We start from the raw sequence: 24240 nt of genomic DNA, 5'->3' as shown, positions 1-24240 counted from the left end.
AAAAGCCACTCTACATGTGCTGGTTTGTGTAGGTGATCTCAGGGCAACCTACACAGTAAATCTGGTTCCTGATTTTGTCTTAGAAGGTGAGAAGCAAACAGATCCTGGGGAGTGCTTCAATGGGAAGAGTTTGGGGAGGCTGCGCACTGCTTTGTCTCAGGATAGGTAATGGTTGGTGCTTGGGTGGTTGGATCCATTTGAGATGTAAATGCATCAGCTTGGGCACTGCTGCCAGTGCCCAGGAAGTGGTGTAGAGCCTACTTGGGCTGTGGTTTTTGCATTCCATATGCATCACTCATGGTGCCTGAGCTCTTAGCCTGGGGTATCAATGCAGCAGCTCCATGCATCTAGAAGGCATCTTCCAGTTATAAAGTTTGTGTAATAATCTACCAAGTTTGGGAATTTTTATTTGGGTAGCAGGGTGCATTTAATTTGGCTGTAAAGCCAGCAAAAAGAGGCTGAAAGGCAGTTGTTCCGAAAATGAAGCAATGAGTGATTATCACAAGGACTCTGCTTCCCTGTGGAAGGCGAGTCAGGGGCATCATGGTGGAGAAGAAGGGATAAACCCCGCAGCGAACGCACCGTTGGGTTAGAGACTTTTATTTTATAACTAGCTTGTTCCCATGTTTTCCCTCATCCGGGAATGCCGGGAAGGGACCCCCCCCCCTCCCATCCCGCACAACCCCGCATCTCCGACGCGCAGGCAGGACCGGTGTCCGCCGGCAGAGGAGGGTGTTGCACCGGGGAACCTGAGCTACCGCTCAACCCAGCCCGCAGCTCCGTTACCGGCGGTCGGGCGGCGCAGGCGGGTGGCGGCGCTGGCCGGTGCCGATGCGGTCCAGCCGGTACCGGCTGCGCACCAGGCGGTCCAGCAGCTCGGCGGCGCAGTCGCGCAGCAGCAGCGGGAGCCGGGTCGAGCCGTACCGGTAATAGAGCTCCCGCCGCCGCAGCGCTCCCCCCTTCAGGATCTCCAGCGCGCATTCGGTCCGCGGCGCCGGGGCCACGAGCAGCACGTCGGCGGCGGCCTGCAGCGCGCGGTCTGCGGGAGGGGGGAACAGCAGCATCACTGGGGGGTACCGCAGCAGGCACCTCCGGTTCAGGGTTAAGCCCGGGGAGAGCGAACATTGAGACCGAGGGGTCTGTGCCGGTAACGAGAAGCCGATAAAGAAGGGTTTGTAAACGCTAAACGTGGACCTGTCGGTCTGCACGTGGAAACAGAGTAAATGCATGAGTATTGGGCTCCCCTCTGCTGCCCGGTGCATGCAGAGCTTGCTTTCCCACTCGCTGCTGCATCACTGAATGGTGTTAATGGGAGGTGGGTGGCACAAGGAATAACGGAGTGATTGGAGTTGGAAGGGATCTTAAAGCTCATCCAACTCCAACCCCCTGCCACGGGCAGAGGCGCCTTCCACTAGAGCGGGTTGCTCCAAGCCCCATCCAACCTGGCCTTGAACACTTGCACTAACTGAATTGTAGGTTGTAGTAGCGGATGGCTTTACATAGCATGGGGCAAGAGGCAAAAGCCACCAATGAGGGTGATATTTGGTCGGAGAGAGGTAGAATCACACTCATATAGGAACAGTGGGTTTTGCTTGCCCTAGAGCAGGCCTAGAGGAGAAGCAGCAGCAGTTAAAGGGGAGAACCAGTAGCAGAGGGAGTTGAAGGGCAGGATGAGAAGCTGAGGTGATGCTCAGTACCTGGATCAAACAGCACTGATCTTACCAGTGTCGATGAAGCCAAGGATGCAGAGAGTGATGGAAACATTAATGTTCTGAATGTGGAATTCCTGTCTCAGGGAGCTGAAAAATCCATCCAAGGCAAACTTAGTTGCAGAGTAGGGGACCGTAAAAGGAAACCCGACTTTACCTGGACACAGAGTGAAGGTCTGTTATAGCACAGAAAGCTGGTCTGCTTGAACCTCTCCTTTGTCCTGCATCAGATGAACTCCCTTCTGGGTAAAATCCCAGCCTGGTTTGTATTGAAAGGGCCCTTAAAGCTCATCCAGTTCCAACCCCCTGCCACGGGTAGGGACCCCTTCCACTGGAGCAGCTTGCTCCAAGCCCCTGTGTCCAACCTGGCCTTGAGCACTGCCAGGGATGGGGCAGCCACAGCTTCTCTGGGCACCCTGTGCCAGCGCCTCAGCACCCTCCCAGGGAAGAGCTTCTGCCTAAGAGCTCAGCTCAGCCTCCCCTCGGGCAGGTTCAAGCCATTCCCCTTGGCCTGTCCCTACAGGCCCTTGTCCCAAGCCCCTCTCCAGGTTCCCTGCAGCCCCTTCAGGCACTGGAGCTGCTCTCAGGTCTCCCCTTCAGGAGCCTTCTCTTCTCCAGGCTGCCCCAGCCCAGCTCTCTGAGCCTGGCTCCAGAGCAGAGCTGCTCCAGCCCTCGCAGCATCTCTGTGGCCTCCTCTGAACTCTTTAGAAGCATACTTTACTGTTACTAAAATGTCACCCTGGCACCTGAACAGCAGCGTTAATATTCCCACCGGCTTCCAGCTCTTTTAAGGTCTTCCGGCCAAAGCTAAGGTCTCTGCTCAGGGTATGAGCGGCCTGCAGTAACTATGAAACCCTCAGGGGGGAGAGATGGAGCAAAGTTAAAACTCTCTGGCTTCTGAGCTGATCAGAAGACGAACCAACATACGGGCTGGGAGGGGGGACATCTGTTAGTAATTTAGTTTCCTGACTTAACAGAAATCTATTAAACAGAGTCATGTTTTTGTGAATAGAGTCAGTCAACAACTCCCTCCACAAATATTAGCAGGAACTTGACCTACCAAACCAGATGGACACGCAGAGAACTGATGCAGTGTGAAATCACTGCGTTTCCACTTTCCTCCCCCAAAACTGGGGGTGTTTGAGCTCTGCTGCTCTAATGGCCCTGACACCAGGATGTGGGATTTAATTATAGGGCTTGTCAAAAAGCACACCGGGGTGATTGGATTGTATCAGAGAACAAATTCCATTGAGAAAATGCAAAATAGACACGGGTTTAGGTTGCGTGTGGGGGTGTTTGGGTGTGTTAAGCAGTTATGGCTCCTTTAGAATGCCTGGGACTCTGCATGCTATGTGTGAAAAGCAGCCCATGGTGTCTTTTGACTGCATCCCATGACACCTACCTCGCTCCCCACTCACCTGCCATGGATGAGACCACCACGATGCTGCCCTCACTCTCCTTCAGCATGGGCAGGGCTGACACGGTCATTGCCACGTAGCTGAGGAAGTTGATCTCCAGGAGCTTTCGGACGTGCCCAACGTCTCCATCGAAATAGCCAAAGTACGACGTGCCCACGTGGTTAAGAATCAGCATGTCCAGGCCTCCTGTGAGCAGAGGAGCAAGCATGAGTGCTGGGTGGGAAAGGGCTACAACCGTAAATCAGAGCTGTTCCTGGGAGCAGAGTAAATGTACTCAAAAGAAATCAGGTTTTTGGGTCAGATCTGGGCCCTCTCATCTCTAGAGCAGGGGTTTAGCCCAGATGGTGGCTGCTAGTAAGTATTTTATTGTGATTTGGGGTTTTGTTGGTTCAAGACACAAGTGCCATGGAGCAAGGGAGGTCACCCTGGAGGTGTCTGTGGGCCCAGGCAGGAGGAGTGCTCCACACAGAGCTGAAATACTGCGTTTCCACAGCTGTGACCCATGACCGCAATAGCAGGGCTGTTGTGGGCCTGATGGTTTCAGAGCCCAGTGGCTGGGGGTGATGAAATCCAGGGCTGTGGTACTGGAACAGGATGTCACGAGGGCACCGAGCTGAAATTGAGAGCGCAGTTCAGTTTGAGGGATGAAGCCAGGTCTGAAAGGGGCAGAATTAAGGGGAAAAACTCCCTCCTGTCTCACCCCATCTCCATTTCACCTGCTTCTTTTAGCAGGCACATGGCAGAAAGGCGCATGTCCAAGGCGAGATGCAGTGTTCCACTGTCACTGAACATACCCAGTGAGGTCTGTGCCTCCTTCACCACATGCTCAGCGAAGGCCATGTCCTCCATGGTGCCGCTGATGTACTGTGCTGATGCTGCTCCCAGCTCACGGCACCGCTCCACAACCTGTCACACCAACAGCATGCGTCAGAAACCGCTGCCCTGCCCCAGGGAACCTGGTGTGGTAGCAAAAGAGGGTGTCTGCGTTCCCTGGGATGTGGTTTGGAGTGTTGGGAGCTTCAAAGGGAGCCTGAAAAACAGATTCCTTTGGTGAATGCGTTACCCAAGGCAGTCTGGCTCTTTATGGGTGCTGGAATTGCATGTGTGTAGGGTGAGCAGGAGCTTGTATATCACCGCCATGGAATGAGGGTGTGTGTGTGCTGAGGGAGCCTGTGCGTATGGGCCTATGTGTACATAACTAAGTTCAAATATCATAGTATGTGCTATGCAGAGTGCATGTATCTGCAGGAGAGGGATTTCTGTGCAGGCAGGAGCCCCGGGCAGGACGAGGACTTGTAGCCATGAATGTGACTGTGCCTACCTGCCATTTGTGCCATGGCGAGTACATGTGTGTATGTTCGTGCATGTACCCATGATGCAAGATTGGCATTCACATGTTAGTGTGTGCACTGCCATGAATGTGCATGTGTGAGTGCTCAGCTTGCCATTTACTTTCTGTAGCTTGGTCTCTGTCCGTGCTGTGATCAGAATGTGGGATCCCATCCGTGCCAGGTGATACGCCATCTCCTCTCCAATTCCGGTGCTCGCTCCGGTGACAATCACCCGCTTCCCTTTCAGCATCTCTGCAGACCAAGGCACAGGGATTTAACTTATCCAAATGCTACTTAGAAAAGATGTACATTAAAACCTCCCCTGGCACCTTTCAGAGTAAGTAAACTGGAAGCTCAGTGAGCCTGCGAGTTCAAAGGGTCCAGCACCAGGGCATCTCTTCCATCTGCTGGGAAAAGCAGCTCCTCGCTGCCTGCAGTGACATGGGGACAGAGCCTTTTTCCACGAGTCAGGACACAGCTTATCACCACCCTGACTATTTTGCAGTGTAATCACCCACAAAGTGCATGCTTCAGAACTCAGAATCCAACATTTAAGTCATGGCTGTAAATTCTTCTGCTACACAATGGAAAATCGAGTGTCCAGAGCCCTCTTCTCACACCAGCTGCCTCACCTGCTCCCTCAGGCAGCATTTCTGCATAGTCCTTGCTCATCTTGATTTAATATCTCTGTTAAAACAACTTGTCAATATCAGCCACCACACAAAGGCTCAGACCTGCTTTGGTCCGAGCTCTGTTACAGTTTCTATGCAAAACGCTCAAATGTGCCTTTAAACAGTTTTCCTTAAAGACAGATTCGCTTTTAATACTTACCCGGTTTGAAAGTCTCCCTCGCAGAATAAAACCAGAAGGCCAAAACCAGTCCCAAAAAGGGAATGAGAATCTTTTGCAACCGACCCATCCCACTGTGGAGCCAGGAAATAAAGCATGAAAAGAGAAGGGAAGGAAAAATCCCTCTGCTGCCCTGCTGCAGAGGGAAGCAGCGATGCCAATCCTTTAAAACCTGTTAGTGAAGGAACTGCAGCTTTCAAAGCACTGGAAAAATCACGGCTGGCTGGCTGAGTGAAGCAAACCCTTGGGTTTAGGTGGCAGAACCTCGGCCTACCCGGCGGTGCCGGTTGGGTTCTGCCCGGCTCTTTTCATATTTCCTGTCCTCCGTTAAAATGCAGAATTTTGCACAACACCCTGAAGAGGTGTGTCTTTGCCGAGCAGCATCAAGTTTCACTTGGAGAACATCAGAGGCAGCCCCGGTGCAGGTGGTTAAACAGTGCCTTTTATTCCTGCTGGCATCTCAGCCGGGTGCATAGGAGATGCGGGTCAGGTACCAGGGGCTGCTGTGCTGCGGGGGGACAGCCAGCACCGTCTGCAGCAAAGGTGCTGTGCTGTGATCACAGCTTGGTTTGGGTTGGAAAGGTCCTTAACTCCTCCAGTTCCAACCCCTGCCCCGGGCAGGGACCCCTTCCACTGGAGCAGCTTGCTCCAAGCCCCTGTGTCCAACCTGGCCTTGAGCACTGCCAGGGATGGGGCAGCCACAGCTTCTCTGGGCACCCTGTGCCAGCGCCTCAGCACCCTCACAGGAAAGAGCTTCTTTATACTCAGCCTAAATCTCCCCTGTTCAAGTTTAAACCCATTCCCCATTATCCTATCGCTGCAGTCCCTGATGAAGAGCCCCTCTCCAGCATCCTTGTAGCCCCCTTCAGACACTGGAAGCTGCTCTGAGGTCTCCACTCAGCTTCTCTTCTCCAGGCTGAACAGCCCCAATGTTCTCAGCCTGTCTTCGTGTGAGAGGTGCTCCAGCCGCTGATCATCCTCGTGGCCTCTGGACTTGCTCCAACAGCTCCATGTTGTTATGTTGGAGACACCAGAACTGAACACCAGAACAGCATTGCTGATCTGCGCCCTGAAGCGGCTTCCTGACACTGCGATGCTGAGGAGCAGGGACCCAGCAGCGTGTACCGTTGCCAAACAGCTCCAAAACCACTTTGCTGAGACAGATCAGGGAGAAGGGGCTGAGCTGAGCCCATCACTGGGGATGCAGCCACCCAGACTCTAGAGGGGCCATTGAGGCACAGGGAGGTTTGGAGTGAAACCCTCGCTTCCGATTTCTACAGAGAAGTAAGGGTCTTTGCTGCTGTGGTTCCTGCTTTGAGTTTTGTAAGAGCTCTTTACTTACCTCTAAGTGAATATATTCTGAGGAAACATCACGTAACATCCGTCTTTGCAGCAGCTCATTCAATGTCATTGATCTTATGCAATAGGTACGCATGATGTGCAAGCTTTGGTCTGGCACTGGGATCTTCATCCCAGAGTACAAGTACCTGCGATGTGCATGGAATGGGGATGCTGCGGGAGATTTATGTGTTCCTGAAGCTGTCTTGTGAGAGCCTCTGCTTTCCTGGTTGGGGGGAAGCATGTTTGTTGGGACCAGAGCCTCATCTGCAGTGTAGGGGCTGCACTGTAGTCTGATTTATGTAGGCACAATGCTGCAATTGCCCCTCTTGGACCCCTCTGCGTTAATCAGCAAGGAGGAATTATTTAAAGACATCTTTTTCCCCTGTTGCAGCTTTCAAAGAAAGATGAGTTAAGTTAGTGGCTTGCCTGGTAGGGCAGTGAAGTTCTCCGGCATTGCTTCTGCTTTATAGATTAGTATTTCCTTTCATGCCTTTCAACTTCATTCTCAACTGAGAAGCCCTCATCCCAGCTTGGGCAAATACCATCAGTATGGTTGCTCTGCTGCTTCCTGCCTCCCTTTGCTTTGAATTTGGGTTGTGATCATGGGGCAACCATTTTGTTCCTTGGCTTGAAAAGAAGAACGCACTTAACCTCAGCTGTGATCTTGTCTGTGTTGCCGGCAGGGAGGGAGACCCCTTCCAGGTATTGTTGTTTATTACTGGAGTTGGGATACTGCAGTAAAGCAATAACTGACAACCTCTGTGCACTGTCTGCAAGCGTGTGGGGAAGGTATCATGCTCCTTGCTCTGCATCAGCACAGGGAGACGTGGGCCTGGAGGCAGTCTGCTGGGTATGGAGCCAAATGCTTCTCTTGCCTTGCTGCTGTGTTGCTTAATGAGACTTGTGGGTTTGGGTTTGGTTTTCGTGCAAGACAAAGTAGCTGATAATGACTGAAATACTGCATGTTTTGAACACACACTTTTTATAGCACCAGCTTTTTGTGTGTGCCATTTAGGGTGTCCTGTGTGGAAATGACGCGTGGGGATGCTGGTGTGGTCCCCATCGGGGCTTGGGGGCTGTGCTGCAGGCTCTGGCCACCCTTGGCTGCCGCGTGCTTGGCCGCTGTCGCCCTTGCAGGGTGCTGCTGCTCCTCACTCCCACTCGCAGCTTTTTCTGGGTTTGTTTTGCTTTCTGCAACGTAAGAGCTTGTTTGTGACTGATTTTAACCTCCTCCTGGGGGTGGGGAGCGACGGGAGGGAGAGCAGGGCAGGAAGAGGAGACTATGGAGAAGTGTTTTCCTGTCTCAGCTGGTGCTGGCCTTGTGCTGCCAAACCTTAGTGCCTTGGCAGAGGGAGCCCAGTGGCATGTCCGGCTCCGGCCCTGGGAGTGGGAGCCCTGGGAGCAAGGGGGAGATGCCTGAAACTGCTTTACCCAGATTATTAAGGATGCATCCCCCCCACTGGAAGTCATTTCTGTATCGCTTGCCTGTTTGAAGCGTGTTTCTCAAGGGGGTGATGCTCGGCCTTGCTCCAATCGCTCTGCACGGGGGAGGTTCTTCATTTAGTGCCGCCTGGAGGAAACGCAGAGATGAAGGAAACTTGTCCTGACAGCAAGCTGGCAGAGCCCAGGAGGGAGCTGCGGGAGAGCCCCCGCTGTGCCCACAGCCCTGTGCTGCCTGGAGGGAGCACGTTCCAGGGCAGGGCTGCGGCGCCAACAGGCTTCTGCACGCAGCTCGGGGACTTGGAGCCCTTGGCAGGGGGTGGGATACCACTTCTGTCGTTCTCTTTTGAGTGATACTTGTTTCTTTCAACTCATTATCAAATCCTTGTTAATGCAGAGGATTCCCCCTCCTCCGCTTGCCTTTAGCATTTAAGCAGTATTTTGTTTAGCCAGCTTTCCCAGCATACTTTACCGTGACCACCATAATCGCTTTCTTTGCTGTGTGGAGACCTCAGAGCAGCCTTCTGTCTGAAGGGGGCCCACAAGGGTGCTGGAGAGGGGCTCTTCATCAGGGACTGTAGTGATAGGACAAGAGGGAATGGGTTCAAACTTCAGCAGGGGAGATTTAGGTTGGATCTAAGGCAGAAGCTCTTCCCTGTGAGGGTGCTGAGGCGCTGGCACAGGGTGCCCAGAGAAGCTGTGGCTGCCCCATCCCTGGCAGTGCTCAAGGCCAGGTTGGACACAGGGGCTTGGAGCAAGCTGCTCCAGTGGAAGGGGTCCCTGCTGGGGGCAAGGGGCCGGAAGTGGATGAGCTTTCAAATCTCTTCCAACCCAAACCAAGCTGTGATTCTTTACAGGTAGGGATATCACCGTTATCAAGCGCTGCCCTTGGTTTCACTCACATTAGGCTAATGTGCGTGTCAACATAATGCTGTTGAGCCGTGACAGATGTGTGTGTGTTTTGGCACAGCCACGTGCCGCCGTGTCCCGCAGGCGGTGCTGACATCCTGCAAGCACCGTTGCTGTCACGGCTGTGCCGCTCCTGGAAGATGCACTCTCAAGTACCAGGGTTGATGCCTCTGTGACTGGGTTTGGGTTGACACGACACTGCTTCTTACTGCCGGTATAGGTAAAGTACTGCCATGTTAAGTCATTTCTAAGCACTAAATCACTGAGGTTTTCCCACCCAGTGTGACCAAATCAGGAATTGTTGCCTTGATATTAGATTATTGGTACTGTGGCTGCTTTGGGTCTTGGCCGCTGTCCATGTTCCCAGTCCCCTTGGTGTTGGGTGGCAGAGACTGATATACTTATCTGGGCCCCTAAATTTAGCCTGGCAGCTCTTGAAATACCCAGGTGCAGACTGCAAATAGCAAGTGAGAGCTCTCTAAAGATATTTGGCTCATGCCTTTGGAGCAATTGGCCTGTGAGGGAGGGCTTGCAGGGTCTTGGGTGGCCTTCAGCTTCAGGTGATGAAAGCCTGGGCAGCAGTTCCTGGCTGAAATAGGATCTCTGAAGAGGTGCTGTGGGATGGGTACAAGTACTCAGCAGGTTTCACACCAGCTGCAGTTTCCCTGAGGATTTAATGCAACAGGAAAAGTCACATTTACAGGATAAACTAGATTCAGACAGGTCTTAAAGAGAAGAAACAGAAATCAACCTCATGCAAGCTCAGCAGTGAAGCTCACACTTTGGGCAACATGGGGCTCTCCTCAAGAGCTGATCCTTCAGGACTTTGGTTTAACTTAGCCTTAAATGCTCCTTATGCTTTGTGTAGCTTGCCTGATGGGTCCCTACTAGTGCTGACTGTTCATCTGGTTGCTGCCTGGTATATCCCAGTCCTTAAAATTTGTCTTTGTAGTTCACACAGGGACTTTTGGAATGACTTTGCCGTGCTCTGTTGTGTGTGGATGCTGTTTGCTGGCTGCATTTGTGCCAGTTGTACTGGCCAGGATTTGGTGGGGGAATAGAGCTGTGAGGGAGGATTGGGAGGTGGAGCTGGGAAACAGGCTGGTTTGGAAAGCTGTGCCGTGGTTTAAAGGCAGGGAAGTTTGCTGAAGTCTTCTAATCTAACCCATCTGGCGGGTCTGTTGTTCGTCACAGCTAAAGTGGTGTTGAATGGATTACTAAGCCTCCATGCACACCGAATTTATCGTTGTGGCTGAAAGATGGTCATTGTGGTAAAATCAGCCATGAATATGTGTCTAAATCACCACTCTGCAGGGAGCCAGACCTGTCTTACATTAACACAGTCCTCTGTGGAACTGGTAACACATCGGCTTGACCCCTTGGGCTCCACTTTCAGGGTAATATGTGTGCAGTAACAACCTCTGAACTTGTAGTACGTCAGGAGGCAGGAGATTGGCTTCTGCAGGACACGACTTCACCAAGGTGGCTCCAGAACTGCCGGTGCAGTGCCGTGATTTAGCTGTCTAATCCCATTAGCTGTCTTAGGAGGAGCTATTTTGATTGCTTCACAAACCTCTTTGCTTTAAGCTCCTAAACCCTGCGACTGGATCGCTGTGAAGAGGGGGTGTGGGCAGCAGGGCACCGGCATGATGAGAGGAGGCCATGTGTGTGCTGGGAATCTTCATAGAATCACAACCTGGTTTGCATTAGAAGGGACCTGAAAGTTCATCCAGCTCCAGCCCCTGCCACAGGCAGGGACCCCTTCCACTGGAGCAGCTTGCTCCAAGCCCCTGTGTCCAACCTGGCCTTGAGCACTGCCAGGGATGGGGCAGCCACATTTCTGCTCCATCTCCTCATTGTTTAAATTTCCCTATCCCATAGGGCAGGATGAGACACCTGGAACTGGTACAGAAGTGTTAATCTTGGGAACCGATGTGTGATGAACAGAGTTTGCAGCTACCTTAGGCAAAGATGTGATTCTCATCTCTGTTTAATCCATTTGTGAACCATTTAGTTTGAGTGTGCTGCTGGGAATTGCAGGTCAGCCTTCCCTGTCCCTGGGGCTGTGCTGCAAACATATAACGTGTGGAACTGTGGGGGGAGGATGGTGGATGCTCCTCAGTTTATGGCTTTCTTCAGGCCTGAGTTCTTCCATGTCTTACCATGAAATTTCCATTGGTATCAATGAGGCATTGGACTGTTTACCCTTGCCAGAGACCTAAGGCTTGCTTATGGACTGAAAAGTACTTCTCAAAGGCCATTTTTAAGTGGACCCTGTTCTTTTTCACATGAAGAAAAGGTGCTTTACACTTGACTGAAAGCTTGAACAGAGTTTTTGTGCAGACTCGATGGGATTCCTCCTGCAGTCTTCTGTCCCACTGGCCACTGAGTACATAAAGAGGGATTTTCTGCCACAGCCATGACTGGCAGGGCTATTTCCCTTCCTTCTGTAGCATGGTCAGACTCTTTCAGCTCTGCCTCTCTGGGCTAACATTCCATGGTCCCCAATGCTACAGATTCCTTTGAAACCCAGGAAGGGGTTTTAAATAGGTGCAAGTGCTTTCATGAGGCTGGCAGTGCCCTCAAGCTTGGATCTCTGTTTCCACAGCCTCCAGCCTGGCTCTGCCATCGTGTCTCCATACTTCAGTTTTTCCATCTGGGACACCTCTCTAACAGTGGAAGCTAATATTACTCTGCACAGTGAGGTGGCTGTGGGGCGTTTGTGAGGGATCCTGGGAACGAATGATAGATGAGTTTTCAGGTTTTAAGCTGTGCGGCGGCTGTAGCCCGTTAGTGGATTGCTGGGGGATGGACAGGGGTGGGTTCAAACAGTTCTGGGCCATGGCAGAGACAAATGTGTGCCATTAAACCCACATAACCCCATGAAGTACAACCCCGCCTCCAGTTTGGGGCATGTCTATCTCCTAAGGCAAACGCCACCTTCTCCTGTCACCCGAGTTGGGCTATTTTGTAAGCGGAGCAGCTGCTGGAGGTACAGAAATGCCACCCCATCAGCCCCAGCACAGACTCAGGAGTGGGATTTATTGTGAGGGTGCAGTCACCACCCTCAGCTGGTCCCTGGGCACCCTCAGCTACCTCAGCAGAAGAGCCAGAGGTGCCAGTGACACCAATTTGCACATCAGAGATGGCTTTGAGAATAAACACAGCTCGAGAGCATCGGTACCATATAAAATATTTATTGATCTTGCAAAATGTTGTAAAATGCATCTGTAATAAAAATAAGAAACCATGCTGTGCATCTTGCACATGTTTATACCAACAAAAGGTATTGTTTCCCCACTGCTGCACAGCAGCAAATATAACCGTTCACTTCTTCCAAGTCTTGCACTTGCGGTCTCCTCCTTCAGGCAACACTTCTCTCTTCTTGCTGGAACCACCACCAGGTACAACGGGACAGCAGAGTCTCTTGTGCTTGGTTGCTCAGCGGGCACCCCTCCGGTGCAGGGCTCTTAGGAGGCGTGCTGCCTGGTCACCAGGGCCCTCTGCATCACTCCCTGCTTCTTGCTCTTTCCCAAGATCACATCCTCCTGTTTGTGGGGAAGCGTTTGCTCTCGCCTCGGGTCAGGTCTCTTCTCCTCCTCTAGCCTCCCTTCGGAGGTGAAAGGACTGCACACCGTCTCCACCAGACCAATGACCACCCCAAAGAAAGCCAGCACACTGCCCAGCATGTACAGCTTGACCATCTTCCTGTTGGGCTTCTGGCTGAGCATTTCTTTGGCAAAGGGAATCAGCTCATGCATGGTTTCCATTTTTCTTTATTGCAGTGGATCTGGAAGATGTCAGGTCTACAAAAGAAGGAGAGGGACACCAGTTAAATCCAGCTGCTTTTCCCCTGTAGTGCTCACAGCTCTCCAAGCAATGCAAGCTTTCCCCAGCTCTGTTTTAAATTCGGATTTGGGATTTTTCCTAGAGGCTCACTCCAGGAAAACACACCCACCCATGGCCCCCCCCCGGCTGGGCAGACCCTTCCCATCCAGCCAGACCCCCTCAGTTCTTCGCACAGCATCCCCTGGTACCCCACATCTCATCCCAGCGCATCTCCTTACCCAGCGGCGGCAGCTGCGGGGCGGGGAAGGCTGCGGGCTGGCGGGGCTGGCTTCGGCTGGGCTCGGCTCCGCTCGGCTCGGCTCGGTTTAGCTCCGCTCGGCAGCTGCTGCCCGGCCCTCCCCGCCGCTGCCTTATATCGCCGCCGGGGCGGGCGGGACCAAGGCGGGGCTCCGGAGGGGGTGGGAGGCGGGGTGCCCGGAGCACGCGGCCAGCACGAGCCGCTTCCCCCCCCCCTCCACCATCGACTTGGCAGCTCCTGCCCTTAATCCCGCCAGGCTAAAAAAAAACCTCTCTTTTTTAACTTTAAATTTTCCGTTTTACAAACCTCCCTGGCGCCCCTCCCCCCCCCCCCCCCCAAGTGTCTGATTCCAGAGCCAGGGATCTTATGGATGCTTTTCCACGCTGCTCCTGTAAGAAGCGCTTAATGTATTGGAGGAGCTTTGCAGGGCTGGTACTCGGGGGTGAGAGTTTGCGACCCCAGCGTGTAAAATATGCGAGTGCCTGGGTCTAGGGCTTGGATTTGCTCGTGGTCTGGTGTCAGGTTTGGGTTTGTGCACAGTCTGCGCCAGCGCAGCAAGGAAGTGGGTAAAAACGTGCCCTAGTGAAGCATAACAGAGGTATTGCCCAGTGAAGTACCCGAGTGATTACCCTAGAGAAGGCATGAACAAAGGCATTGCTCAGGACAAGGTGCAAAGATGTTTGTTCAAGGTTACTATGGGTTCATAGCAAGGGGAACTGTTCGAAATGGGTAGGCACAATGTGTGACAGCACCTTGATGTCTTGGAAATAAGAGAGTAGCTGGGAATTCGTAGAATCCCAACCCGGTTTGGGTTGGAAGGGACCTTAAAGCTCACCCAGTTCCAGCCCCTGCCACGGGCAGGGACACCTTCCACTAGACCAGGTTGCTCCAAGCCCCTGTGTCCAACCTGGCCTGCCAGGGATGGGGCATCCAATTCCTAAGCTAGCAAAAGTTACAGGCAACCTGTTAAAACCCTACTTTTCACTTTTCCTGCATTTGATGGGGAAACTCTGTAACCCCCCGCTGTGTCACTCCTTGTGATTCATCTAAAGGATGGAATATTTCCATTCTGGGGAAAAACCAAAGGCTACACTATCACATTTCTTCCCTGGCGTGCTGCTGGAGCTCATTGCGTCACTGGCATGCTGCAGGTTGCATCATCTGCTCCATCCGTGCACATACACCGCTCCGGCTGGAAGAACTAGAATGCATATGGAAGTTGCTAAAGCCACGAAGAAGTTGCTGAGATTTACAGCTTCTGTGTTTGCAGGGCAGATGATGGCATTTCTCATCTGATCTGTGTGGTTGAGATGATGGGAATTGCTCTGCCAGGGTAGTATATAGTATATAGTGTTGAGCTGATGCAGTATCAGCACTTTAAAGGGTGGTGGGTATATGACAGAATCACGGAATGGTTTGCGTTTGAAGGGACCTTGAAGCTCACCCAGTCCCAACCCCCTGCCACAGGCAGGGACACCTTCCAGTAGAGCAGCTTGCTCCAAGCCCCATCCAACCTGGCTCTATGTGGAAAGGGGTGAAGATCAGTAGGAGGCTTCCCACTGTAAAGGAGGCTGCTGGTGGCTCCTCAGACTGGATCTCCTGGGGGGGCATCCAGGGGTGTTTGTAACCCCTGATGTGGTGCAGCCTGAAGCAAGCTGGAGCTGAAGGGAAAAGGGCAGAAGAGGGTTCTGAGGAACTCTGCATCACTTTTTTCTTGTGCTGGAGGATCTGCACACCTTCCGTTTCTGAAGAACTGCCTGCGGGGTTGATCCTGCCCAAGTTCTGCCCTAAGCCACTCAGAAGGGTTGAACTAGATGATCTTTAAGGCCCCTTCCAACCCACAAAGTTCTCTGCAATTATGTGATTCTGGGATGAGTCACCCCTCACTCCTCACATCCTGCACGTCCGTCCCTCTTCCCCCCCTGCAGCACATGTGCCGGGCAGGAGATCATTGCAGAGCAGGCAGAGGAAGGCTGCTGCTGAAAACTCTGGCTTTTGAATGTGCTTAGGAAACTGATTGCAAGAGTGGCTGTAAAAGTTGCTAAAGACTCGTCTGTCCCTCCTCAGTGTCTGGGTTTGGGTTTTTTCTGCTTTAAATAAAAGGTCCTTATCTTCTCTGCCAACTTGGCAGCAGAGGTTGCAGCTGATTCCTGCATTCAGACTGTGTTTTCTCTTCTGCAAGGCTCTGAGAAGCGACCATTGCAGAAAAACTAGCTGGGGCAGACAGCAATTAGACAGGGGAAGTTCTGGGTCACCATCCCTGCAGGCAGGGCTGGCTGGATGGCCAGGCTACCAGCAATTTGTGGTAAGATGGGCTGTCTCCTCGCAGCGATGAGTGGTGCTGAGCTGTTGGGGCCCTGCACAAACAGCAGAGAACAGAGCACAGCCCCAGAAACAAAGGTCAGTGGGAAGTGTTGGAATCGTGACATTTTGCCTAAAAAAAGGTTGTTGATGGTGGTTTTTCTGGGTTGTTTTTTTGGGGGTTTGTCTTGCCTTTTATAACCCTTCTAAACCTTACATTTGAAGGTCTTTTTTCTGCCCTGAAGGCTGGGAAAGGTACATTCTACTTATTAAATACCAATGGAGATGCCCATGCAAACCCCAAGTACAAAGAGGTAGAGCCATGCGATGAGCACAGAGATGATGCTGAGGGTTAGCCAAGCGGCTGATAATCATCTATGGCAAACGCCTCTTACAGCAGCACTCAGATTGTGGTGATTTAATTAAATAACATTTAATTTTGTTTCAAATTCGAGTAACAAAGTCTGTGCAAGTTCCTTGTGTGGACATTTAAATTGGATTAAGAGTGGATAAAAGGATTAATGATTAACACTAAATTAGACTAATTTTAGCTGTTCCTAATCTTATTTAGGAGAGTCTGCACAAGGAGGTTGTCAGGTTTAATTGCAACTTTGATTAAACCCGGCTTTGTAGCTGGGCGAGCTGATGAAGTTGAACGTCATCTGGAAGAAGGGCTCTGCCTGAATTTGCCAAGCAGCGTAAGCACCTCAGGCTTAACCTAAATATCACGGGCCTGGGGAAGGCCGGGATGTGTCCCCGCTTGGAGCGGCTCAGGGAGATGATGCTCCGCATCCTGGCTCTGGCTTCACATGTTCCTTTGGAGGCTGCAGGTGAAGCCACGCTGCAGCTCTGCCCATAGGAACCCACATTTAACTCTGCTGCTGGGGTGGATCATCTTCCACAGGGATAACCTTGAATGGGCGCACCGGGAGCTCTGCCCTTTGCAGGGGGCGTTTCCAGCGCTGCAGAAGGGCTGGTGAGGGCTCGGCTCTGGTTTCAGCTGTGTCCCTTGGCAGGGGCACAGCTCTGTGATGGCAGATGCCTGTCCTGTGCAGGCGCTGGGCACGCTGCGGGTGCATGATGGAAGCTCCAGGAGAGAGCTGATGGGAGGCAGGAATGGTGTGAGGATGACACTTGAGTAGGCCCCCACTTGGAGCACTGTGTGCAGTTCTGGTGTCCCAGCATATGAGCATGGAGCTGTTGGAGCAAGTCCAGAGGAGGCCACGAGAGTGATCAGGGGCTGGAGCACCTCCCATACAAAGACAGGCTGAGAACACTGGGGCTGTTCAGGCTGGAGAAGAGAAGCTGCGTGGAGACCTCATGGATCTGTAACGCTTTTGTGCAGAGTTGTGAGTCTGGGGGCCCATCCTGCCCTTGCTGGGGGCTGCCGCATGCAAAGTGGCAGCTTGGCCTCAATGGCCACTGGAGATCCTGTTCCATTAACCCAGGCCGTGGCTTTGGGTTTTGCAGGGTTGTGGAGAGGAACTTGAGCCAAAAGACTGAGCTGACCTCTGCCTCTTGGTGACAGCTCCCAAAATGTGGCACAGCATCACCTCGGTGGGAGCGCTGCTCAGGTGTAAAGATGTGCTGCCTCATCTTCCACACCCGTGTGTGGACAAGGGTCAGGGCCTGCTGGACTTTGTGACAAGCATGAGATCTGTGATGTGGTCTGGGACGAGGGGCTGTGCTCCCTGCTCCAGCCTGGGGACTGGAGCCAAAATGGGGCAAACCACTTGTACTTTGCCCCGGCAGGATCAAGCCACATGCTCTGCAAGCCCTGTGTTTTAATTCTAGCAGCTATGGGGAGGAGCAAGCTGCATCCAGGAGCAGGAAGCAGTGTGACTTCCAATGCACTTGTGGTGTTAAGGAGGATGGATACTTGGCCTAAAGGAAGCTCCTAAGTACCCAGGAGGACAAATAATGCAGGTCCTGTGCTGGGGAGGACCAGTCACCTCTGAGGCCTCTGTGTGCAGGGTTTTCAGGATGAGAGCTGGAATTTCATTTGGAATTCCTGAAATGCTTTAAGGAGAAAACGTGGCAATTAGCAAACCCAGTATTTTAAGTCGTGGGCTGGAGTGGGGAGGTGGCTTTGCTGGTCAGGTTTTACTTAAAATGGGAAACGAAAAGATTGGGTGGAAGGAAACATGGTTTCATTCCTGAAATGAGGAATAAAAGTTACAACATGGGACAGCATTTCTTACCCCTTAATTCTTCCCATGCAGCTTAAGTGCTTCCAGCTCCAGGTCTTGTACTGCCTTCCAGGTTTTTGCCCCTTATATTTCCATGACAAGGTGCACATAGGCTATCCCTGGCCTAAGGATGGACAGCATTGGGGTTTCATCCCAGCTATACAGTTGTACTCATTTAGCATCCTTTTTCCTTAATGGAGGTTTTGTGTTTCAAGAGATTAAGTGTTCTTGCACTCCGTGCTCTGCCCCTGATTCCCACTTTGCTTTGTGTTCCTCTGAGCTCTGGGGAGAGAAGTTAAAAGCTGCTTGAACAGGATCACTGCAGCCTGGTCAGTGCTGATTAACTGGTGTCACACCTCAACAGCTACATGGCAAGCTGCTGCATGAGGAAGGTGTCCTTGGAAAGGGGTAAAGTGCTCCTGAGCCTTTAATCCAAACAGAAAGCAAATGTCAGATCAGAGGAAGTAAAACAAAGCCACTCACGCAGGAGTCACATCCTGTTCAACTCTGGCTGCTCTCACTGGAGCGGGATTGTTTCCCAGTTCATGCCCCAGTTCCCACTGGGAGCTGATGAACTCTTGGTGCTTCCTGCACCACCACATGCATCCCGCTCCATCAGAGACCTCAGAGCCCAGGAAGAGTGTGCGGGGAGCCTGGCCTCATGTGGCAGCAGGGCTCCAGCAGCCTTCCTAGAGAAGGAGCCTGGTTATAAACGCAGAGGCTTGGCAGGTATTAGTGTTGCAGAGTGTGAGCTTGTGACAGTGAGTGACACACGTGCCCAGGCTGGCAGGGATGTTCCGTGCCCTCCCTTGTTTATAGGGGGAAATGAGCTTTTAACCAGCTTGAACTCTTCTGATGGCAGCCCATTGCTCTGGGTCCAGGATCGCACGATGTGGAGCTTTTCTGCCTCTGAAGAGCACCTCTGGGACAGAGAAGCCGCTGAGCAGAGACTTTGCATGTACCACAGAGCATGAGCTCAAATGATGCTGCCCGCATGAACATGACCGGGTGTGATGTGCTGGTGTAGTGTGGAGCAGGAGCAGGTCGTGCATCCCATCCTGGAGAAGGTGTTTCCAGCAGAGTCCTGTCCCCTAACACGTTGTATGTCCCATGACTCAGCGCACCATTTCCTGCAGGAGCTGGTTTGATTTGTTTTCCAGGGAATGTCTTACCCAGGGCTCTGCCCCAGCTCAGCACAGGTTGGTGTAGTTTAGCTTCAGGCTAAACTGAAAAGGCACTCATAGTCCTGAGAGCATCTTTTGTGTCCCTGACCCTGATCACAGAGAATTGCTCCAGCAGTTTTTGTAGTGCTTTTTGACCATTCTGTCTCCTCTGTACTTAGCCAGCCCTGCTGCCTTGATGAGCCTCCATCTGTAACACAGCCTCAGTCTCTGGAACCCAGGACCACGCTGTACAGGGTGAAACAGGCAGAGTACAGCCCGGAGCAGCATTTGACCTCCCCTGTCCTGTTGGGACACAGAACTGTGCCTGGGATCCCCTGTCCCTGAGCACCCAGCTGATCACAGCTGCTTTTTTGCCTTCATGCTGTATTGATTTGCAGTAGATACTCTGTAAATGTGACTGTTCCTTGCTTTTGGTCTTGTTTGAACTTGCAGAGCCTGAAATCCCGAGTGATGTTTTACCTGCTTTGGCAAGTCCCAGGGGCCAGGCTGGAGGAGGAAAGGATGAATTGAGTTATTTTGGATAATTCATTGAAGCAGCTTATGTTTGAGGTAGGATTTTCCAGTCCTGTTTGTGTGACAGAGCTGCTTTACAGTAATTCAGGGTGGAGCATCACCATTTCAGAGCATTGATGCTCAGCATTGCTGGCTCTGACAGGAGCTGGTTGTGCATCAATAGGTGGCATTTATGGTCTTTCCAAGAGGAGACTCAGCCTCCTGGTTTGACTACCAGTGGTTTAGGGCCTGGTTTTAAACCAGGCAGAACATGCAGTGGCCATTTAGCCAAGGCTTGCAAGAGTGCCATGTCCAGCATCACTTTGCCTCCTGTAGCGCAGGCCCTCCATAAAAGGAGGAATTGAGGGAGTTTGATGTGATTTCTCACACTTCAGGCTGTTGACGGGTTCAATGTGCTTGGGTCTGCTCACCACCAGCCTGCAGGAATGGTGTGGGCCCCCCACAGCCCATCTTATGTCACCATTTCTCTGTAAAACATCGCAGTGTTTCATCCTGCTTCTATTCCTGCTGCCAGCTAAGACGGGGAGGAGACATCCTGGCTGCAGAAGGAATGTGGTGTTACCGCATTGCTGAGCAGTAACGGGTGAGGGCAGGCGCACCCAGCGCTGGGGCACACCTCGGTGGAAGCCAAGCCCATGTTTCAGGTACTGTAGCCTGAGGGGCTGGTTTTTCCCCAGCTCTGTGTATACCCTTTCCCGGAGCTCCTCATCCTCAGCGTGCATCGCTCAGCGTGAGGACGGGCAGGTAGGTTAACACACACCAGCAAAGCAGCAGGAGCAAAGATCCGGAGTCACCTGATGTGATTTGTGGGGTCATTTCAGTAAAGTGAATGGAACAAGCTTGTTCTGAGGACAAAAAACTGTGTTCTAGTTGAAACACAGCACATGAGCGGTGCCTGGGAGTGCTGGGAGAGGGGGGAGTACTCCATGTGTGAGCTGCAGAGCTGCACTGAGGGAGCAGTCATCAGTTTGAACTGTCTTGTTAAAATTTTACTTTGATGGCACTGTAAAAGCAAGTAAACTGATGATACTGTTTCTATTAATACTCACCTAAAGCAACAGTGACCCCTGAAATGTGTCAAGTGCAAGAGAGCTCTGAATTAGGTCGAAAGCAGGGGATATGGGCTCCTTGTCAGCGAGGTGCCCAAACAAGAGCTGTGTTTCTTGATAAATGTGACTTTTTGACTCTTTTCACAGCAGGTGAGGTCACAGGATTGTGTTCTGTAGGTAACTCCCAAGCTCATCTTAAGTCATTTTGTGTCTTGAGAAGTTCCAGCGCTGCAGACAGGAGACTGGGTCTGTGCTCGAGGTCGCCTTCAGGCTGAAGTCTGATGTGTGAATAGACAGTGAGATTGTAACTCAGGTGGACATCCCAAATGAGGCTTTAAATGCTCAAATTGAGGTGCTGATGGCAGCCCTGCTGTTGCCATCGTGATGCTAAGCACGACATGGAAACCTGTCTGAGAGGGTGGGTGCACGTTTGGGTGCACCGCTCGGTGCCAAGCTGTGCAGCAGCTCTGGAGGGAGCTGGTTTCAAGCTGCCTTGGTGATGTCCCAGTGGTGGGAGATCACAGGAGCCCCAGGCGGGTTGGCTACAGAGGGGCTTTCACTTGCTGGTTACCTGCTGCCGTCACCCTCATGCGAAGTGATTTATGCCTGTGGCCGCGCGCCCCGTCTGGGAGCTGTCAGGAGTTATACAGTAACTGGGTGTGTGTGTCTGAGGATCCCTGAATCACTCCCTTTATCATCACTGCACCCACAGGCACCTTCTCTCCCAGGTGAGGCAACTGCTGATTAAAAGCCAGGAGAGGAGCCAGCGCTCAGAGGGCTGCTGGGGTTGCAAGAAGGGGAGAGAGCCCTGAGCCAGGGACGCCGTGGGGACCGGCGCTGGTGCTCCTGCTCACGCAGGGAGGAGGGCAGGTGAGGTTTCTGGCTCCCGGGGTGCGCTGGAGCTGTTCCTCCTCCGGGCTCTCCTGCAGGAGACACTTTGCAATGGTTTTTATGGGTTTCTTCTTTCGGTAGAACGAGCCTTTGGGCCGTGGCGTGCGCTGGCAGGTTTTGATCTGGAATCCATTCTCTGGAAGTGAATAGATTCTGGAAGCGCAGGGCAAAGTGGGATCAGGGAACAGAAAGTGTGGTGTGCCTGGGAAGAGGGGTTATATGGGAGGGGGGTGTATGCTGGTGTGTGCGTGCTGCTTAGGGCACCGTTTCTAGCCATACATTGAGACCTGGCATCAGTGCCGGCTCCCCGCCCATGCGGATCGTGGTGCTGGGGTTGTGGCTTTTCGATGTCCCTGGGGAGCCGGGCAGTCAGCAATTACAGCTCTGCTGAGAGCTGGTACCTGTGGTTCACCTCAGCAATAACATAAAGATACAAAGATAGTGTTCGGGGAAGAGGAAGATCTCTTATAGACTTTAGGAGAATCTTGTGCACGCTTCCCGAGTCAGATGATAAGCTGGGATTCTTTGTGCATCAAAAAATACAATCTGAGGGTCTGATTTTCCTCTTTGTTGTTCGTTTTTCGCCCATGTTATTGTCTTGTGGATCAATTAATATTATTTCCCTGTAAACTGAGAAGGAATGGGAAGGACCTGGACTGAGATTTGCATTTTCTGCTCATTTTCGCTCATGCTGCACATTCTTCCCTAGGTGTGTCCTTGGTGGAATGGAATCTCGCTGCCAGCTTTGGCCATGGACATTATTTGTCCTCCTGGGTAAGGCTTACCAGGTGGTGCTTCTAGAAGGATATGGGGAAAGCTGACTAAATAGAAACGCTGCTAATGTAAGCTTTATGTTAGTAGGAGTATTGTGGCAGCAGCTGGGAGACTGGTATTTGCTAATAGTGCTGGCAAAAGGCTGCCTTCTGCCTATGGGGCTGGCTATATAGGGAAACAGGGGACACCAGCCAGGACTGTTCAATGTGATGGGCAGGGAACTGAGCATCCCAGCATCCCGACGTGCTGGTTGGTGTCTGTGCCACCTTGGCTCAACCCTGTGTCCTGTTCTCCTGCTGCTGCAGCAGCCCTCCGGGTGCTGGGAGCACAGGGAGCCTGCTCCCATGGTGCCTGCTACCCCCCCGCCGGAGACCTCCTCCTGGGACGAGCCCACCTCCTGAGAGCATCCTCCACATGTGGCCTCTCCAAGCCTGAGACGTACTGCACACCCCATGGAGAGGTACGTTCACCTCCTCCCTCCACGCTCCTCAACCTCGCATCGGGATGCCAGTGGCTTTACCCATCCTGTCCTTCCTACTCTTCTATAGGGATGTGTTTAACCCATTTCAGGTATTTATCCCCCTTCCAACTATGTTGGGTCATTGCAGCACCTGCCCAGAGGAGCTGTGGCTGCCCCATCCATGGCAGTGTTCAAGGCCAGGTTGGACAGAGCTTAGAGCAGCCTGCTCTAGTGGAAGGTGTCCCTGCCCATGGCAGGGGTTGGAGCTGGATGAGCTTTAAGGTCCCTTCCAACCCAAACCATTCTATGAACACAGTGGTAGGGAAAGGGCAGCAAAGCTCCAGTGTGATGCACAGGAGTCAAAGTAGAGGCTCTTGCATCCGATATATCCCAAGCCTTCCTATCCCCAGACATTTTAGTTACAAACTAAACTCGTATTTCGCTTGTTGAAAATGAGACCATTTCAGGTCTTTCACAAAGATTTGGAAAAGCTCCTGAACTGAGCAACTGTTTTCAGTTATTCTGGCTGTGCGGGGGCAGATCCTGCTCCGGAGGATAACGTTTCAGCCAGCTGCAGATTCCCAGGCTTCAAAGCCACCACCAAATCACAGTAAGAGTTTAGGGATGAATCTGCCTGAGCAGAGAGCTGAAAAGCTGCAGGGGTGATGTCCCCTATGGGAGCCCTTCCTAAAGCCTTTCTCTGTCGGTCTGGCAACATTAACCCTGTAATTGCCATGGAAGGAGTTCAAAAGGGAGCAGGTTCAATGCAGGACAGGCAAAAAGGGTCTTTGAAGAGATGCTGGAGAGGTAAGGAGATGGCAGACCTCCGGGGAGGCTGTGTTTGCTACAGTGAAATCCAGCTCCAGTGCCTCAGCTGCCTTCTGGTTTTAATTCCCCTTCGAGTTGAAGTCCAAGATGTGGCAGTAAGTGGATTTATTGTGGAGCTGATGGTGTTCTGCTGGGCTGGAGAGATCTTCACCGCTCTGTGGGCTCAGGGATGGCCGGAGCTGGTGGTTGATGTGAAGCTGGGGTAGCACTCTGGCCCTAAAGGGTGTGAGCATCGCATCCTCCCGCATGCTGGGCTGTCTGTCCTTCGTCAGGCCCTTTTCCAGGCTGACAGTTGCAGCCAGGCTTTTCCTGCAGTCAGGCTCCCATTTGCTTTCCTTGGAGCCACTTTGCTGCTCCAGGGAGCAGGGCTGTTTGCTTGCCTCCCCAGCAAATCCCTGCTGCTTCTTATGGGTGCTGCGGCCCATGGGTAGGAGGAATAGCCAGCAATTATTTCTGCTTTGACTTCTTCTTTCTCCTTCTCAATTTCTGTTTATACTTGAGGAGAAACGTACATAAATATAGCTCTGAAATCTTCACTTAACATTGACTTTTGACAGTGACTTTTACTTGAGGGGTTTATACTACGGGAAGCAAATGTCTGCAAAAGCTTGATTAAGCTGGTTGTCCTAATGCCAGCTGGAGTGGATTAGTTATTCCCTTTGTCTCGTCTTGAGAGATCATTACGAGGGGCCTTCAGTTGTGATCATCTGCATCGTTTGTATCTTTGCAGTGGAGACTGAGCATCTCTTTGATGGCTGTGATATACTTTGAGCAGAAATGGTCTGTTTGATGCAGAGTTGGTGAGTGAGGTCCCATGAGCGGTACTGTGGAGAAAGCATCATAGCAGCAGTCTCTTCTAGTCTCTTTTCATATTGCTTATACCCTGCCTTACAAGTACCAGGGTTAAAGGAGATATGGAACAATTAACACTGATAGTTTCAGTTGGATTCTCCAGTTGAGCTTTGGC

At 52.1% G+C, this 24240-nt stretch overlaps 3 protein-coding genes across 11 annotated transcripts in view; 1 reads left to right on the top strand and 2 right to left on the bottom strand.

Annotated features, from left to right (window-relative positions):
- Positions 1-24240, top strand: part of LAMB3 (laminin subunit beta 3) — a 65426-nt gene that overhangs the window by 19570 nt on the left and 21616 nt on the right. For 2 of the 9 annotated variants that reach the window (XM_065698557.1, XM_065698551.1), the window contains exons 1-5: positions 18620-18773; positions 18917-19307; positions 21033-21190; positions 21921-21985; positions 22291-22445. The exons of 1 other annotated variant lie outside the window; for it this stretch is intronic. In XM_065698557.1, the coding sequence (XP_065554629.1) occupies positions 21937-21985; positions 22291-22445 (204 nt within the window). In that variant the 5' untranslated portion in view covers positions 18620-18773; positions 18917-19307; positions 21033-21190; positions 21921-21936. Of the gene's footprint in view, positions 1-18616; positions 18774-18916; positions 19308-19797; positions 20016-21010; positions 21191-21920; positions 21986-22290; positions 22446-24240 lie in introns of those variants that run through there. 6 more of the 9 variants (XM_065698559.1, XR_010616684.1, XM_065698552.1 and 3 more) reach the window with 6 other exon arrangements.
- On the bottom strand, positions 585-5696 carry LOC136023566 (11-beta-hydroxysteroid dehydrogenase 1-like). The gene is made up of 7 exons (XM_065698127.1): positions 5480-5696; positions 5290-5381; positions 4580-4710; positions 3922-4033; positions 3128-3313; positions 1723-1866; positions 585-1039 (listed from the first exon to the last, which is right to left on the bottom strand). The coding sequence occupies exons 2-7, from the start codon at positions 5375-5377 to the stop codon at positions 783-785; spliced, it is 918 nt and encodes a 305-aa protein (XP_065554199.1). The 5' UTR covers positions 5378-5381; positions 5480-5696; the 3' UTR covers positions 585-782.
- G0S2 (G0/G1 switch 2) lies at positions 12179-13182 on the bottom strand. Its single transcript, XM_065698236.1, has 2 exons — positions 13065-13182; positions 12179-12803 (listed from the first exon to the last, which is right to left on the bottom strand). The coding sequence occupies exon 2, from the start codon at positions 12765-12767 to the stop codon at positions 12468-12470; it is 300 nt and encodes a 99-aa protein (XP_065554308.1). The 5' UTR covers positions 12768-12803; positions 13065-13182; the 3' UTR covers positions 12179-12467.

Source organism: Lathamus discolor, chromosome 19 (genome assembly GCF_037157495.1).
Source record: "Lathamus discolor isolate bLatDis1 chromosome 19, bLatDis1.hap1, whole genome shotgun sequence".
NCBI lineage: Eukaryota > Metazoa > Chordata > Aves > Psittaciformes > Psittacidae > Lathamus > Lathamus discolor.
The sequence above is the reverse complement of the archived record's forward strand: the minus strand, read 5'-3'. Positions and strand labels throughout refer to the sequence as shown.